The sequence below is a fragment of the Spodoptera frugiperda genome, chromosome 7 (genome assembly GCF_023101765.2).
Source record: "Spodoptera frugiperda isolate SF20-4 chromosome 7, AGI-APGP_CSIRO_Sfru_2.0, whole genome shotgun sequence".
Lineage (NCBI taxonomy): Eukaryota > Metazoa > Arthropoda > Insecta > Lepidoptera > Noctuidae > Spodoptera > Spodoptera frugiperda.
This window is the reverse complement of record NC_064218.1, coordinates 7,673,322-7,689,824: the sequence shown is the minus strand read 5'-3', so window position 1 is coordinate 7,689,824 and position 16,503 is coordinate 7,673,322. Positions and strand designations below refer to the sequence as shown.

Genomic DNA, 16,503 nt, shown 5'->3' with positions numbered 1-16,503 from the left:
AATAAATCAAAACATGTCAATTGTCAAGTCAAAAAATAATAAAAGCAAACTGTTCCTGCATTTGAATTAAATTTTCTAAATAATTATTATTCAAAATAAATACTTATAATATATAGATTAGACCATCCTACCTAGTTTTTCGTGAATGTTTGTGTTTATTGTGTAATTTAATAAATTGGAAACTGTATTATGTTGTACACAATAATAACATCTGCATAACTGCATAAAACTAATTGGAAAAATATTACTTTAAAAGGAGTAAATACTAAAGAACAAAGATGATTCACGACGCGCTTTTAATCCTATGGGATTGCTCACATGCTGTAGAAAAACAGGTAAGTCCTTAGAAATATCAAAATATAACTATATAACACAACAGTACAAAACATCCTATTTCAATATTACCTCTTTGCAGAAAGAAGTTGTAACATACGCCAACCAAGGAGACCCAGAAATATTTGCCAGAATAACTGATGTAGCCAAGAGTCACCATAAAATCCAACATTTTGTTGAAGCCACTGGATTCCGCTCCAGAAAGTCTAATATGGGTTTGTATACTCAACTTTACAGTAAAAAATCAACTAACTTTTGAATTTTTGGCTTGAACAGGATCAACCTAATAATAAAAAAACACTATTGTCAGGGCCATGCCATAGGCTCACTCCCTATTTCATTGGACTTATAACACGAATGGTGAAAAGTAGGTGTACATTATATAGTGGCATTACATGCCATAATGTGCACCTCTGCCTACCCCTTTGGGGATAAAAGCTGTGACATTGTGTTGACTATTGTCTGTAATATATAATAAGTCTTCACTAGCATCAATTATTATAATTTTTTCGTGAAATTATTATATTAAGTTCTCTCTCTCTCTATTCCTAGGTCTCAAGCTATGTGGCCTATACTCTCAAGCTCTCAGCGAGGGCTTTTCAGAAGTTCTACAGTCATACAAAAAAGACCTAATGGAGGTGGAAGGCTTAGTAATTGGGAACCATAACTACACTTTATCATTTGTATACAGCTACGTAGAGAAGTACCGCGGACTGTTTAACACTTTAAATAAGATTATTTCTACAATTGAGCAACGGAAACTAACTGGTTGCCAGATATTGAGCTTACTGCACCAGTACATTTTGAATGGCAGTGAAAAAGTTCGAGAAGCAATTTTGAGGTATGTTTTAATATGGTGAACAAACATTCAATAGCCACTAGGGTCAAAAATATTCTAAACCAAAATGTAAATACAATATTGTAAACGAAGGGTCAAATTAAAAGTACCTTCAACTGACAAGCATGCATGAAAGACTGACGTCTGTTGATGAAGCGAAAAAGGTATGTAAGATTCATAGCAATTCATAGGTTGGCTTGAGGTTATGTAATTGTCTCACATATTGCATGCAGCTCTATCAACATAATTACAATATGTACCTTAAAATGTTTCCAGAATATTTTCCTGTGTGAACAAAGTATTTGTGAATCAATTGTGCACCTGGCTCCTGTACGGAGAACTGAAGGATCCGTACCATGAGTTCTTTATACTGAACAATCAGGTGCAAGACCCTTCAGATACATTTCTGTCTTGCCCGTCCTCCACTAATACGTGTGAGAAATCCCTTGTTTCTACTGTAAGTATGAAAACTAAAGTATAATTGTATTATTTTTGAGTTCTAATTTGAGGCGAGATGAGAAATTATCATAGTGTGCTCAGTCTTCTCCTATTTTAAAGTTAACAATTTAAAATTTATTAGAAACATAGTGATTAGGGTTATCAACTTGGTAACCCACACCAATCGATCGATAGTCAATTGATGCCATCAATCAACATCGGTCGACGTTGATCAATAGGTGTCGTAGCTTTACAGCCAGTTTCCTATCAATCTAAGTGTAGATGGGTAGCAATTTCCTTCTTAAAAGATTATCCAATAAAGTTCAATTTTCTTTACAGCTTCAAGACACGACCCTGGAATGTGGATATACTCTCAACACCAGTATGATTCCATACTTTGTGCCTCTGTCCCTTGCACAGGAGATTTTGTTCATAGGCAAAACTATTATATTGTTTGGCTTTGATCCTAAAAAAGAGAAGAAGAATAGCTCTTTTGTTGCTAGCCGGACTTTGATGCCTTTGCAGAAGTGTGGGGTGGAATCTAGAAGGTAGGGCATTATTTTAGACTACCTAGCGGGTTTACCAGGGCTCCGGCTCGACAAGCAGGAGTAGGAACGGGGTGGTTTTTAGTCAGTAAAAGTCTGACACTCCCTCTCGCATCGCCCTGGCGAGAGAAGTCATTGGATGAATTTCCCACCTTAAAAAAGGGCAATATTTTCTATACCTACAGATTTTATGGGTGAGTAGGGATATCGGGTTCGATTCCCGGGTCGAGCAAAATATTACTGGGCTTTTTTCGGTTTTTCGAACATTTCTCAATGGTAGCACGGAGCCTGGAATTGTGCCCAGTATATGGCAATTGGCTTACCCCATATTACATGGGACTTATAACTCAAATGGTGAAAAGTGGGTGTACATTGTATAGTGGCATTACATGCCGTGCACCTCTGCCTAACTTACGGGGATAAAAGGCGTGACGTTGCTTTTATTTTATGTGTATTATTGCTAAAATGACCCTAATGTGAATATGAAACCATGTTTTTAATTATTTAAATACATATTTTCTTTTTCTTAAATTTCGTAACCTTTATTTAAGATTTACAATTTGGGAAGACAAGGAAGCAGAATTTCATGAGAAGTTGCAGAAACTCAAGGACCCAGAAGTGTTTGAAGTTTGCAATCTGAGAGGAGTTATCAGGGAGATAAAGGAATGTGTCACTAGGGTGGGTAAAAATAAAGCTCATTTTTCAATGACATCATAATTATGTTAAGATGGCAGTAGTGCTGCTTACTTCCTTTTTAATAGACATTATATTTTATTAATGTTTTGTTTACACTCGCTGCCGCACTCAGAGACATTTAATGATTACTTAAACGGTTCCTTAGTAACGATTTTGTCTCAAATAATTGCTAAGAATTGGGTTAAGTAACCATTAAATGACTCTGAGTACGGCAGTCAGCATTGAAACTAAACGCACGTTTCGCGACGGCGACGTATCTAGGCTCTCTCATAGTTTGAAGAAGAAAGGTTGAGAATTTGAGATGAAACATATCGCGACCATCTTGTTTGCTAACTGGTACCCAACTACACCTAAACAAAAAGCAACGTTTATAACTTATCATGTATGTTTCAGCACCTCTGGACAGTGGCAGTAGAGGAAGCGCAATTGATACACGAACTGAAACTGATGAAAGACTTCTACCTGCTCGGTCGAGGGGAACTGTTCCTGGAGTTGCTGCGGCTCACGGCCCACATGCTCGACAAGCCTACCGCCAGGACTTCTACTAGAGGTGATTAATTGTGTCTACTTGAGCTCTATGATATTTAACTATTTAATAAATAAGTTTTTATGTAAGCAATTTTTTTCTAAACATCGTCCAATGTTTAGAAAAAAGTCAGTTTCACTCGTGTCACTGTCACTCTACTAGTTTCAAGTGCTACTTAGTTGAAGCGCGACAATCTTCGCGTCGTGTGTCGCGGAATACTTCTCTTGATTAAGAGTCCCTCTGTGACTCGAAACGAGAAGAGCTTTTCTCCATTAATATACCTGAGTAAATCGTGATTTTACTTTTAAAGTTGTATTATTTCGACCAATATTATTGTGATAATATAGTTAAATGCAAAAAGAAAAACTACATTTTACTATTATTTCCAGATATGAACCACGCGTTCCAGTTGGCAGCAAGAGCGGTGTTGCTCAGTAACAGTGCGGATATTGAGAAGTTTAGCTTCGAGCTGCCGTACGTGAAGCCCAACGTGTCGGCTAACACGAGCATTGAGGACGATAGTAGCACTGGTTCGTATCACTACCTAGTATATAATAAAAACAAAGTCGCTTTCTCTGTCCCTATGTCCCTTTATATGCTTAACGCCCGAATACTGAAATGCTACTCAATTTTAAGTTGTACTTAAATATCGTGCTATCTCTGTCATTTTATAAAGAATTGATAGGGACAGAACTAGTTTTGAGAGCGACTTAAAATTGCGTTTGTATTAGCGTTTGAGTATTCGGACATAAATCTTTAAAATTACGCAATGGATTTTGATGCGGTTTTGTTTAATAGATAGAATGATTCAAGGGGAAGGTTTATATGTATGTATAAAACAGGCATAATATATCACCATTGCCCCCATGCGAAGCTGGGGCGGGTTGCTAGTATCTAAAAAAATAAGCTTACATTGTATAACTGACTCTTATGAATGTTTTTCAAACTTTTCAATTTTATTTGTTGTTAATTCTTTACTCACATAACTGTAGATGGCTGCTCGATTAGTTTCAAGTCTCTCCAAGAGCCCATAATGTTCTCGAATTTTAGCGAAGATAACGACCACGCATTTTTATAATATACATCACACAAGCTCCATTCATAACTTAATTTCCAGCTAGAGGCGCTTTTATATAATAAAAGACACAAATCAATATCGATACCTAACAACTACCTTTTGATAAAAAAAAAACTTAAGTGACACGTTAATCCATTGCAATTTCAACCTTCACACTCTCATATTTAAGTATTAAATTCCAGTGGCAGACGGCTGGTCCAGTATAATTCTGAAGTATGACTTCAAATGGCCCCTACACCTCTTGTTCACGCCAGAAGTACTAGCTCGGTACAACGACATGTTCCGCCTTTTACTGAGAATCAAGAAGACACAACATGACCTGCATGCGCTTTGGAAAACGTATAAACAGTCTACAAGGTGAGTTATTCTTTGGTTTTCTTATAATCCATATAATTATGTGGTTGCTAGTCTGAGTGTGTAGTCAGGAGTCTAATTTGGTTTCAATCTGGGTAATAATGAAGCTGATCTGGCTATTGATCTAAATTTTATTTAGTAAAACTCAAGGTGTTTAAGGATTATACTGACTAAAGGTATATAAGGTACGCATCGCACGCAACGGATTTTAGTTTGTCTTGTATAGAAACTCATACAACTGCGTCCACTGATCCGTATCTGCGATGCGTACTGATCACGTTATACGGAATTCGTACGATGCCTGCGATGCATACGAATCGTACGATGCGGGCCTGTAGACGCTTAATACCTTTAGTCAGTAATATCCTTAAACACCTTGAGTTTTCCTAATAAAATTTTATCTTATTTTACATTTAATAAATACCTACCTTAAAAAAATGTTATTATATCTTGTATTCCAGCTTCAAAATGTGCCAACTACACAACAAATTGATGTTCCTGATGGACAATCTCCAACACTACATGCAAGCAGACGTACTGGAGACCAACTTCTCCCGCCTCATGGACGCCGTGAACAAAACCAACGACTTTGAGAAGCTTAAGAAGGCACACGCTAACTTCCTAGCTGATGTGCTCAGCCAGTCGTTTCTTACTGTTACTTCTGTAAGTTGTTTTATGTGTTACCTACTGATACTTTTAGTTTTTTGTGTAATTATATAGAGTTTATCAAAGAACTAGCGACCCGCCACAGCTTCGCTTGGGTGCAATGGTGATATATTATGTATGTGTTATACATATAAACCTTCCTCTTGAATGACTATTAAAAAAAAGGCATCAAACCCGTTGCGTAGTTTTTAAGATTTAAGCATACAAAGGGACAGGGGCAGTGAAAGCGACTTGGTTTTATACTACGTAGTGATGCATCAACAAATAAAACGTAATATTTCTATATTCTATCTAGAGAAATATTAAACGTATATTTGGCTTACTTGCATAACTGTTCTTTGAGATAATGCAACTGGTTCAAATCATGCCAGGGGCTTAGGCAGTTGTCCCACCGGCAACGATGAACGAGTAACGAGTAGAGCTAGAACTAGTGGAGTGCCTGGAGCATTCAAAACCGTAAAACCTCGGATTAGAGTTACAGTGAATGAATTAATATGATCGATGTGGGATATTGTTTTTTAAACTATAAATTGCAATGTTTACCCAAAAATTTTTTGTGCACTCCATTTTTTCATTGTTTAAACAAATTATTATAAAAAATTAATGTTTGACCATATATTTCCACTTTAAACAGTAATTTTTTTTTATTTATATGTTAAATCTTACCTGAGTAGACATATAGGAACATTTTTCAAAGATACCTGTGTATAAAGATAGCAGTATCTCGAACAGGTAGAAAAACGTGGAGGGGAGAGCGGAGCGACAGCTGCTATGTACAATGGAACTTCTTGGCCAGTTTAATTATAAATGAAACGCACTCTATTGTGTACATTGAAAAAAATACGGTAATTAATTATGACTAATGAAAAGAAAAAAAAAATTGTACAAAATCTGTTTATTTAAATATATTACATTGTTGTCTACATCAAATATTTTCTTCTACTTCATCTATCTGTATAATAGGTGAAGTATTGGAACAACTATTTCCGCTGCACTGTAAACATGATACACTGCAGTATAAACTACACTCGCGAGCAACCAAATCGACTCAACCTACATGTGCGCATTCGAAGATGTTTTCTTAAAAATATACTGAATTGTTTTTAAAAACCGATATACCATTAGAAAGCTTACAACTTCAGCTTTATATTGGTACCATTATTATAAAAATTGTAGGGCGCGGTGAATAGACAACTTTTATGTATTTGAGGGGGTGAAGCAGGTGAAGTGGGTCTCGTGTACTGAGGGGTGCACCGTGCAAATGTCATTGATACGCGTATTCCATTTTATTTAGGAGCGTAATTTCGCTACTATAGTTTCATGGACGAGCGGCCCAGTGCGTTGCTGTCTAGATTCGCGTTCCGTGATCCTTAAGATCGAATCTCATTACTCGTATTAGTTTTTGTTTTTTTATTTTTTCAATATTATGTTGTATACATTTTTATTTTATTTTTATTTTATTTTTTTATTAGTTTTTTTATGACTAAAACCGAAATCGAACAATAATTTACACAAACTTACTACTACTATAGTTTTTGCGCTAGTGACAGTTGCCTGTATGACGTTGACGTCTCTCAGTACCACATGATTAGGGATGGACATTAGAAAGGTCTTTTTTTATCGCTATCGATACTCGCAGCATACATTGAATTCTCTTTAATTTTGTTATTAAAGTGTGTTGTTTAGTTGTGCAGTGTATCTGCGTGTATATAATGTCAATATACAGATACAGATTCAGATGATCCTGACTCAGATAATAATATGAGTTTGGACGAATAATAAGTAAATAATTTTGGTTTTAAGCAAGGAGCGTGTGTGACGTGTCGAAGATCTGACACGTTTGGCTCTCCAGTGCCCCGAACAGTCGCTACAGTCGAAGACAAGTTTTTACATTCAATATTCTGTACTTAGGGCCTATGCACACCACGTTTTATAAACGGCCGGCGACGCGCGTTTTGGAAACGCGCGTCGCCGGACGTTTTTCTCCTACAGTGCAGTTTGTTGTCGTTTGTATCGATACAAACGCGCGGCACCAGCGCGTGTGTATCGATAACACGCGCGTTTGCATCGCTTCCGCATCGCTACACACGCGTGTCTGTATCGCTACACACGCGCGTCAGGTGTGCAAAGGTCTACAGGCCGCGTCTAACTATCGCGTCTGTAGCGATACAGACGCGATACGCACGCAACTCACGCAAGTATCGCGTCAGTATCGCTAAAAACGCGCGTCGACGGCGCGTTTAAAAAACGTGGTGCAAACATAGGCACCTAGAAGCAGTAGGCACTAATCTTTTAAAAACTAAAAAACGGACAGGAGGATATATAAATAAAACACCAATTATGTATAAAATATGTATTATTCATCTTCAATAATTAGGAGAATGTCATCTAAGAATTGTGTAGGGGGCGGGGTACGTATATTTTCTTGGTATCTTTCCCAACTGAGATACCATATTATACAGGCTGAGATGCACGCCACTGACGAATAACTGATAAAATCGCCTCATCTTCCAAGACTCTTCTGCCAATAGAGTTACTGCGACCAGTCGCAATCGTACAATCTACACAGCGATCCATGTCGTCAATATCCGATTGATAGGCTTAAACAGTTGTCCAAAATAGAACCAATGCAATTTCGACCTTCGTGTTCTCAGAGTAAGGTAATTTAGAGATGCAAGATCCGTCAAAAGTCCTTTATAAAGCCGAGGTCGTGGGGTTTAACAATAAAACATGGAAAATACGTGCGCATTTAGAACGAAACACAACAAACAAGTGTCATCTGTCAATCGATGACTGACTGATATCAGACAGAAGTGTTGTAAGAAGTTTAAATCACAGAGTACTTATACGCATAAATGATTAAATAATCATTAATGTTTTATAACTTAATTTAAGTTTTCTCGCTTCCCAGATAGAAACAAGGTACCATATTTTGTGATTTCCTTTAGAAAAATATGACGGTTTTTTTAATATACATTTCAACTAGTTAACTGCTGGGCCCAAAAGTCCCCTTCTCCTTTCAAGAATGGTACGGAACGTTACTGAATGTGTCATCTGCACCATGCTACGCGGTAATAGTATATGAAAAAATTAATTGTATTTACATAACTTTAAATCGATTTCGTACAAAAAAATATACTGACAACCCAACTTAGAAAAAGCTAATTACAAAATAAAATATTACAAACAGCAAAAAGATATGTTAGTGAATGATTATTTTCTGAGCGGCGATTGACACAAACTGACATAGGTCCACCAAGCAGCGCGCCTCAGCGGTCACTGCCGGTCCGCGTAGGAATGAAAGAGAAACGAATAGATGTCATGATCGGACGACGTTTTGTTCGATTCGTTCTGAGTTATTTATCATGAATTATATTAATTCTTACAAATATCTCATTTCAATCGACAAATAAATAAGGCAGATCCCTTTATTATTTTAAATTACGTCACTGTTATTAATTTTATTAAGATATGTTCATAAATAATATAGTTACAATGGCTAGAATTTCAATTTAAATGGTTAGTTTATGATTTTTTTTTATCGAGAAAATTTATAGAAATCGTGTTTTGAAGAAGGTGGTCCATTCATAAAAATGATCAAGATTAACATATATTTTTTTTGTTGCTCTAACATGTAAACATTGGGCAAAAAAATCTGTTGAATCAATCCTATTTTGACTATGCACAGCGCCTTAATTCAGCGGACTAGAGTATTTGCTCACTACGACTCCAACAAGTTATAACACAAACTACCCCTATAAAACCTCCACATTAAGGTTAACTTTATCTGTGGCTTATCGAAAGTTGATCGTACACATCTCCGCAAAAACGCTTCATTTTATTTCCAAAAATGTTGGATACGACACCAGAAGAAGCCGCTCAAGTCGTTGCTCTACTGGAACAAGGACTAAATCAGCGAAGAGTTGCTGCTCATCTGAGTTTGAGCCAATCTGCAGTATCAAGAGGGTACAGGTAGTATCAAGATACTTAGTGCCTTCAATCGAAGACCAAGAATAAGCCGCTACCGGTCCACCTCGGAGAGAGACAACCGTTTTATTATTTCAACTTCACTACGAAATCGTCACTTTGACCGGTGTCGATGTTCAACAGGAACTCAGAAGAGTTCGAAGAGTGGCTGTCAGCGAGTAGACAGTACGGAGACGGTTGAAGGAAGCCAACCTCACCCCTAAACGGCCTACCACAGGCCCGAAATTGACGACCCGCCATCTACAAGCGCGCATTCAATTTGCCCGAGAACACCTCGATTGGAGCATAGAACAATGGAGGCCAGTCTTATTAACTGACGAATGCAGAATGTGTCTGCACAGTAGTCGTCCCACAAGTGTTCAATTGGATTCATGTCCGGGCTAAGCGCTGGCCAGTCCATTGTCCGTATTCCGCTGGCGAACTGGCCAGGTGCCTGTGGCCGTTTAGGGGTGAGGTTGGCTTCCTTCAACCGTCTCCGTACTGTCCACTCGCTGACAGCCACTCTTCGAACTCTTCTGAGTTCCTGTTGAACATCGACACCGGTCAAAGTGACGATTTCGTAGTGAAGTTGAAATAATAAAACGGTCGTATTCAGGTGGACCGGTAGCTTTTCATGGTCTTCGATTGAAGGCACTAAGTATCTTGATACTACCTGTCTTGATACTGCAGATTGGCTCAAACTCAGATGAGCAGCAACTCTTCGCTGATTTAGTCCTTGTTCCAGTAGAGCAACGACTTGAGCGGCTTCTTTGGTGTCGTATCCAACATTTTTGGAAATAAAATGAAAATTTTTCGGAGATGTTACGATCAACTTTCGATAAGCCACAGATAAAGTTAACCTTAATGTGGAGGTTTTATAGGGGTAGTTTGTGTTATAACTTGTTGGAGTCGTAGTGAGCAAATACTCTAGTCCGCTGAATTAAGTTAAATATTTTAAAAAGTACTGATACAATTTTTATAATAATGGTACCAATATAAAGCTGAAGTTGTAAGCTTTCTAATGGTATATCGGTTTTTAAAAACAATTCAGTATATTTTTAAGAAAACATCTTCGAATGCGCACATGTAGGTTGAGTCGATTTGGTTGCTCGCGAGTGTAGTTTATACTGCAGTGTATCATGTTTACAGTGCAGCGGAAATAGTTGTTCCAATACTTCACCTATTATACAGATAGATGAAGTAGAAGAAAATATTTGATGTAGACAACAATGTAATATATTTAAATAAACAGATTTTGTACAATTTTTTTTTTCTTTTCATTAGTCATAATTAATTACCGTATTTTTTTCAATGTACACAATAGAGTGCGTTTCATTTATAATTAAACTGGCCAAGAAGTTCCATTGTACATAGCAGCTGTCGCTCCGCTCTCCCCTCCACGTTTTTCTACCTGTTCGAGATACTGCTATCTTTATACACAGGTATCTTTGAAAAATGTTCCTATATGTCTACTCAGGTAAGATTTAACATATAAATAAAAAAAAATTACTGTTTAAAGTGGAAATATATGGTCAAACATTAATTTTTTATAATAATTTGTGTTTAAACAATGAAAAAATGGAGTGCACAAAAAATTTTTGGGTAAACATTGCAATTTATAGTTTAAAAAACAATATCCCACATCGATCATATTAATTCATTCACTGTAACTCTAATCCGAGGTGAAAACCCCCAGGCGCTCCACTAAACTAGAAACGAGTGAAAACAAAAACAAACAAGTGAAGCGAGCACTCGCCGGCAGTGTGAACAGTCAGCGATCAACTATTTGTATATGCATCTCTTTTGTTTACACGGAAAGTATATCTATTGTACGTTTCTTGAGCGAGAAAATAGCCGATAGTAAGTCGTTTACTCGCCGTTGGTGGGACAACTGCCTTACCTATAGCATACAGTCGTAAGCAGCAAATGGGCGCCAACAATAGATGGCGCGGATTGTTTACCATCACAGGTGTCTGTCTGTTAAATTTTCGTGTTGAAACACATTATGTATATTTTAAATACATATTACCTATATTGTTTTTTTTTATAGTCGGGTGAGAGTGACAGTTCAGACCTGACGGACTCGCTGAACAATCCAGTGTTCTGCAATATCATGGAGCTGCTGAAGCTGTGTCACTCGTTCTGCGGGATGAACGACACGGTCGATGACAAGGAGGCCGAGGACTATTACATCAAGGGATATTCTGATCGGTGAGTGTTGTGTTATTTTAACTTATTTTTTTTAAAACGTTGCCCCGGTCTATTATTTTTTCTTGAGTCGTGGGTGCGTTTACAAACATACAAGTTCACATAGGTACACATGACACCCACATCCGAAACAACGTTGCCCCACTCTATTATTTTCTCTTATGTCGTGGGTGCGTTTACAAACATACAAGTTCACATACACATGAAACCCAGACTCGAAATAATAATTTCTGGATCACGTTTTAAAGTAGTTAATCGAAACGAGAGTGCGTCCGGCGCTGATTCGAAAGAGCGCCAAGCATACTAAGGGTACTGATTTTTAAATATTTTATGATTTAGTTTTTTTTTTATTAATTGTAATACTGCCTCGTTGGTCACTAGTGTGATTAGTCAACAAGGGTCTCAGATTTAATAACCAAGAATTTATTGATGTTCAAAATTACTAGTAGTTACCATAACAATTTGCAAAACATCTCATATAAAATAACTTGCGAATTTTGTAGTTTTTTTAAACAAAAGTCATAGAAATATAGTGTCCTTTATATTTTTAATTTCAGATTCAGCAAGCTAGTGAAACAATTAATGCAGTTACTAGTCTCTCTCCGCGACCGTCCGTGTGGTGTGTACCTCGCGAGACTTCTAATGAGACTGGACTACAATCGGTGGCTAAGCGGAGAAGCGCAGTTGACGCAATCTGTCACCAATATGCTGCGGTACTAGCACTAGGTATTGGGAAAATGTAAATGAAAGAAAAGTATGTATTTCCTCATGTTATATCCAAGGATTTTGGATATAATCAGTGCCTTTTGAAAGACATGAGATTTCTTTCATGGCCATTTGCAAGAGTTGATTTCATACGTCCTTGAAGATTAGTCCTAGATCACTGCATCAATAATATTGTGACTAAAACTAAAATGATGTATTATGCCTATGATATCTAGCAGAACACATAAAACAAAATTAAAATATGAAATTAATCACCATCTAATAATGAATACTGCAAAAGGCAAAATGTGCCTATGGAGATCAAAAGCGACGCTAACGCCCTCTAGGATAGCAGAGAGTTAAAACTACTATGAATAACTGTTGCACGATTGCACATGTCTGTCACTCACACAGCATAGATAGTTAGCGATAATCTCCAATATGAATCTAATGTACCATTTGTTATTTATATAAATAAAACACTAAAATATTATAATTAGTTTTTGTTTAATCATCATCATCGTCGTTAATCTCTTCGTCAACTAGAACAGACGCTTCTTCTTCTTTCTTTTGAGCAATGGCGTGTTCAGCCTGTTGCTTCATAAAGGTTTTGGCTAATATACAAGTGGTCATGTGGCAGGAGCAGGGAAGAGGGTGCTCTATCGTTTCGGGATCCAACATCGTCATTAGGAGGTTGTATCTGGGGGAACAAGTAGTTATGAATGAATAATGGTCATATTATAATATAACGACTATGTAAGGAAGTAAGAAAATTAATATTTCTAGGTCTAATAGCAATTTGTAGTCAAATGTAGCTGCTAAAGGCAAATCTACTCTGTAATTTGCATTATCATCTGTTGCAGCATCAAATTTTTATTAGGCATTTAACACACACACAACGGCCCGGCTTTTATCCCCGAAAGGGTAGGCAGAGGTGCAGATTACGGCTCGTAAAGCCGCTATACAGTGTACACCCACTTTTCACCATTTGTGTTATAAGTCCCATGTATTAGGGGATGAGCCTATTGCCATATACTGAGCACAATTCCAGACTCCGTACTACTACTATTTTAAGTTTACTCTTATAATTTCATATCAACATGACTGATGCATGTCAGCAAGACTTACAACAAGTTATACAAGCTGATACACTTTCTTAAAAAAATATTACCTTCTACTAGTAGCATCAGCTCTAGTCATTTCCAACTGGAAGGCAATAGGTTCCCCTTCCTCCACTTCGAGCTGATCCGGCAACACTATGACGGTCTGCTTCCAATGAGTAGCCGGGCTCTGTGGACTTGTGTCCAGAACCGTGCGACTGTCTCCTGTACTATTTGGAAGCTCGGGGAAATTACACTCGAACCATATGCAGAGGCCTTGGTAGAAACCGTTCTTGCTTGCACCTGTAGTTTGAAGATACATTGTAGTTTTATTGTAACTTTCGTGAGACATACTAAATTAATTATTATGTTATCGGCTTACTCACGTAATTGTTTGACGAGGAACTCGACTAGTTTCAAGCTATGCTAGAGGCTCATATTCATGAGCAGCATTCCGCGACACACGACGCGGCGATTGTCGCGCTGCTACTCTCTCTCAGTAGCATGCTTGAAACTATTCGAGTTCCTCGTCAAACAATTACGTGAGTAAGCCGATAACATAATAATACATTGTAGTTGTTAAGTAGTTGTAAATGATTACAAAATCTATGAATCCGTAAGTTACTTGATAGAAAAAATATTTTTATTGCCTCTGTTGAAAAAAGAGGTATATTGTAAACTAGCGAACCGCTCCAGCTTCGTATGGGTGCAATGGTGATGTATTATGCATGTACTATAGGTACATATAAACCTTCTTCTTGAATCACTTAAATCCATTGCGTAGTTTTAAAGATTTAAGCATACAAAGGGACATAGGGACAGAGCAAGTGACTTTGTTTTAAAAAATTATACTATGTAGTGGTAGGTGGTATGTGGGAGGTGTCATGCAATAAAAGTGATAGTATAGGTGCTACAAGGATTTTTCACCTTGTAAGCAAGAAATCATGGATATTTAGTTACCATTCCTAAAAATTTATGTTTTAATTTTGTCAACATTGAATGTTTCAGATTTTTTCTCATTTTAACAATTTGATTAAGAGGCGAACGAAATATTATGCATTGATATAGCATTTTTATTTTTATAATAATTAAAAATTTTAAAATACATCACTCATTAGCTGTTAGCTATACAGTGAGTGTATTTTTACACAGCTTCACTTGATCACATCACTTCAAAATACAAAATGAATATTTATATTGCACAAAAAGATATTTTTTGCATTTATTTTGATAAATTTTGACATAACTGTCAAAACATGGCTCTACCAAAAACAATATTTATGTTTTCTCATTTTCATGAAAAGTATACAATCTTTTTAGTAACAAAAGTAAAGTAAACTCTATGGCACTTAAATATATTTTTTAAATCTTACCAACAACATGTTCTATGCTGTAAGAATTTAAGTCATGTGACTCATCTTCTCTCAGATTGACCCAACAGAGTGCCACTTCAGTGCCCAGTAGATCTTCCGGCTTTATTGTTAAGATTTCTGGCTTGCTGCCTTTACTAGCTCGGAGCTCTTTGGAGAAAGACTTCATTGACACTCCATATACATTGTCCCATTGGTTGTACATAGAGGGCACACTGAAAAAGCAAGAATAAGTTAAAATAAAAATACTTAAAGCCAGGTTTGATCAACAAATAAGAAATTTGTATTTGTTAGTTTTATTCAAATTACTTTGGCCCCAATTACTGACTGGTTAATGGGTATTTTTAAGTCATGTTACATAGAGTTTAGTACATGAAAATTTTATTATTGCACTCCTAAGACAAAGTTGGTCCCAGATTTCTCATGCTCAAATGTCTATTATCTATACTAATATTATAAAGCTGAAGAGTTTGTTTGTTTGTTTGAATGCGCTAATCTCCGGAACTACTGGTCCGATTTGAATAATTATTTTTGTGTTGGATAGTGCATTTATCGAGAAAGGCTATAGGCTATTAAACATCACGCTATGACCAATAGGAGCTGAGCAGGGTGGGTGAAACCGCGCGGAAGTAGCTAGTAAGGCATAAAACCACACCTGTGTAAAAGGAAAATTAAAAAATAATACAAATCTTACCTACATGGTGCAATATAAATAGCAGCACTCTCAGGGAATATTTCCCCTCCATCCTTGAGGAACCTGTCTCTAGCGTACAGGACGGAGTCCAGCATACCCTCGTGGAGTAGGTAGAACCCCATCCACTCTGATACTATAGCATCTACCTTCATGTAGTTTGGTAGTTCTACATCTTCTACTCTACTGTGGATTACCTAAAGATAGTAAAATTAAGTGGTTAAAAATATATTTCAATTTAAACAAATGAATAAAAAAACTGTTTTTACATGGATTCTGGCAAACATCATTCAGTTAGCATAAGGAATATGAAAACAGCCTTTGACAGTCCATTGCTGGGCTTTGAACCTCTTTTAAAGTGAACATTATGAGAGTTATAAATTTGGTGAGCATAGGATGATAAAAATTGAGTTTCTTACTTCAATAACATTTTCAAAATTATTTTCCTTCACTATTTCTTTAGCTAAGTTCGCTAAATTGCTGGCTTCTACAGCAAATACTTTTTTCGCGCCAGCCTGAGCACAGAATATTGACAAAATGCCAGTGCCACAACCAACATCCATAACAATTTTGTCTTTGAAGTATTCTTTGTTGTTTAAAATTGCATTCTTATAAGCTAAAGTTCTCGGTTCATCTTCAAGCATTAACTTGTGTATCTGTAACAATATAATAATGAATTATTTTGAAAATTTATGAACATGAACACATTGCCAAGTTTTTATAAAAGTTTTATAATTACATCCAAGTCTTCGTAGCTCGAGAAATATTGTTCAGAATCTACTTCCATTTTTTATTTCTATATCAGATACTAGCAACGTGAAGACAGTAACACAAAATAAAATTAAAATAAATATTTGCGACAAAATGTGACAATGATAAACATAACCTGAAATTTGAAACATAAACATCAGTGTTGCCACTTTCAATAAATGTGTTGAAGGTCCTTCGGGAATAACACAAATTCTTGATTAATAAAAATAAGATTTTAA

General features: G+C 36.6%; 2 protein-coding genes across 2 annotated transcripts; one reads left to right on the top strand and one right to left on the bottom strand.

Annotated features, from left to right (window-relative positions):
* The first annotated feature begins 48 nt into the window (after positions 1-48).
* On the top strand, positions 49-12,852 carry LOC118266504 (gamma-tubulin complex component 4). The gene is made up of 12 exons (XM_050694827.1): positions 49-335; positions 416-548; positions 886-1,174; positions 1,448-1,628; positions 1,949-2,157; positions 2,706-2,832; positions 3,244-3,400; positions 3,766-3,906; positions 4,637-4,811; positions 5,270-5,471; positions 11,491-11,651; positions 12,206-12,852. Exons 1-12 carry the CDS (start codon positions 279-281, stop codon positions 12,366-12,368), a joined length of 1,995 nt encoding a protein of 664 aa, XP_050550784.1. The 5' UTR covers positions 49-278; the 3' UTR covers positions 12,369-12,852.
* LOC118266344 (protein arginine N-methyltransferase 6) lies at positions 12,842-16,421 on the bottom strand. The gene is made up of 6 exons (XM_050694829.1): positions 16,254-16,421; positions 15,934-16,170; positions 15,518-15,711; positions 14,827-15,038; positions 13,525-13,756; positions 12,842-13,053 (listed from the first exon to the last, which is right to left on the bottom strand). Exons 1-6 carry the CDS (start codon positions 16,299-16,301, stop codon positions 12,861-12,863), a joined length of 1,116 nt encoding a protein of 371 aa, XP_050550786.1. The 5' UTR covers positions 16,302-16,421; the 3' UTR covers positions 12,842-12,860.
* Positions 16,422-16,503: the final 82 nt, after the last annotated feature.

Excerpts from the sequence above, each read along its gene's own strand:
- LOC118266504 (XM_050694827.1), top strand. The coding sequence starts at position 279 with ATGATTCACGACGCGCTTTTAATCCTATGGGATTGCTCACATGCTGTA. Across the intron at positions 1,175-1,447 it reads GTTCGAGAAGCAATTTTGAG|AATATTTTCCTGTGTGAACA; the intron begins GTATGTTTTAAT and ends AAATGTTTCCAG. Across the intron at positions 3,907-4,636 it reads TGAGGACGATAGTAGCACTG|TGGCAGACGGCTGGTCCAGT; the intron begins GTTCGTATCACT and ends ATTAAATTCCAG.
- LOC118266344 (XM_050694829.1), bottom strand. The coding sequence starts at position 16,301 with ATGGAAGTAGATTCTGAACAATATTTCTCGAGCTACGAAGACTTGGAT. Across the intron at positions 15,712-15,933 it reads ATTTTGAAAATGTTATTGAA|GTAATCCACAGTAGAGTAGA; the intron begins GTAAGAAACTCA and ends TACTATCTTTAG. Across the intron at positions 13,054-13,524 it reads GCTGATGCTACTAGTAGAAG|ATACAACCTCCTAATGACGA; the intron begins GTAATATTTTTT and ends TTGTTCCCCCAG.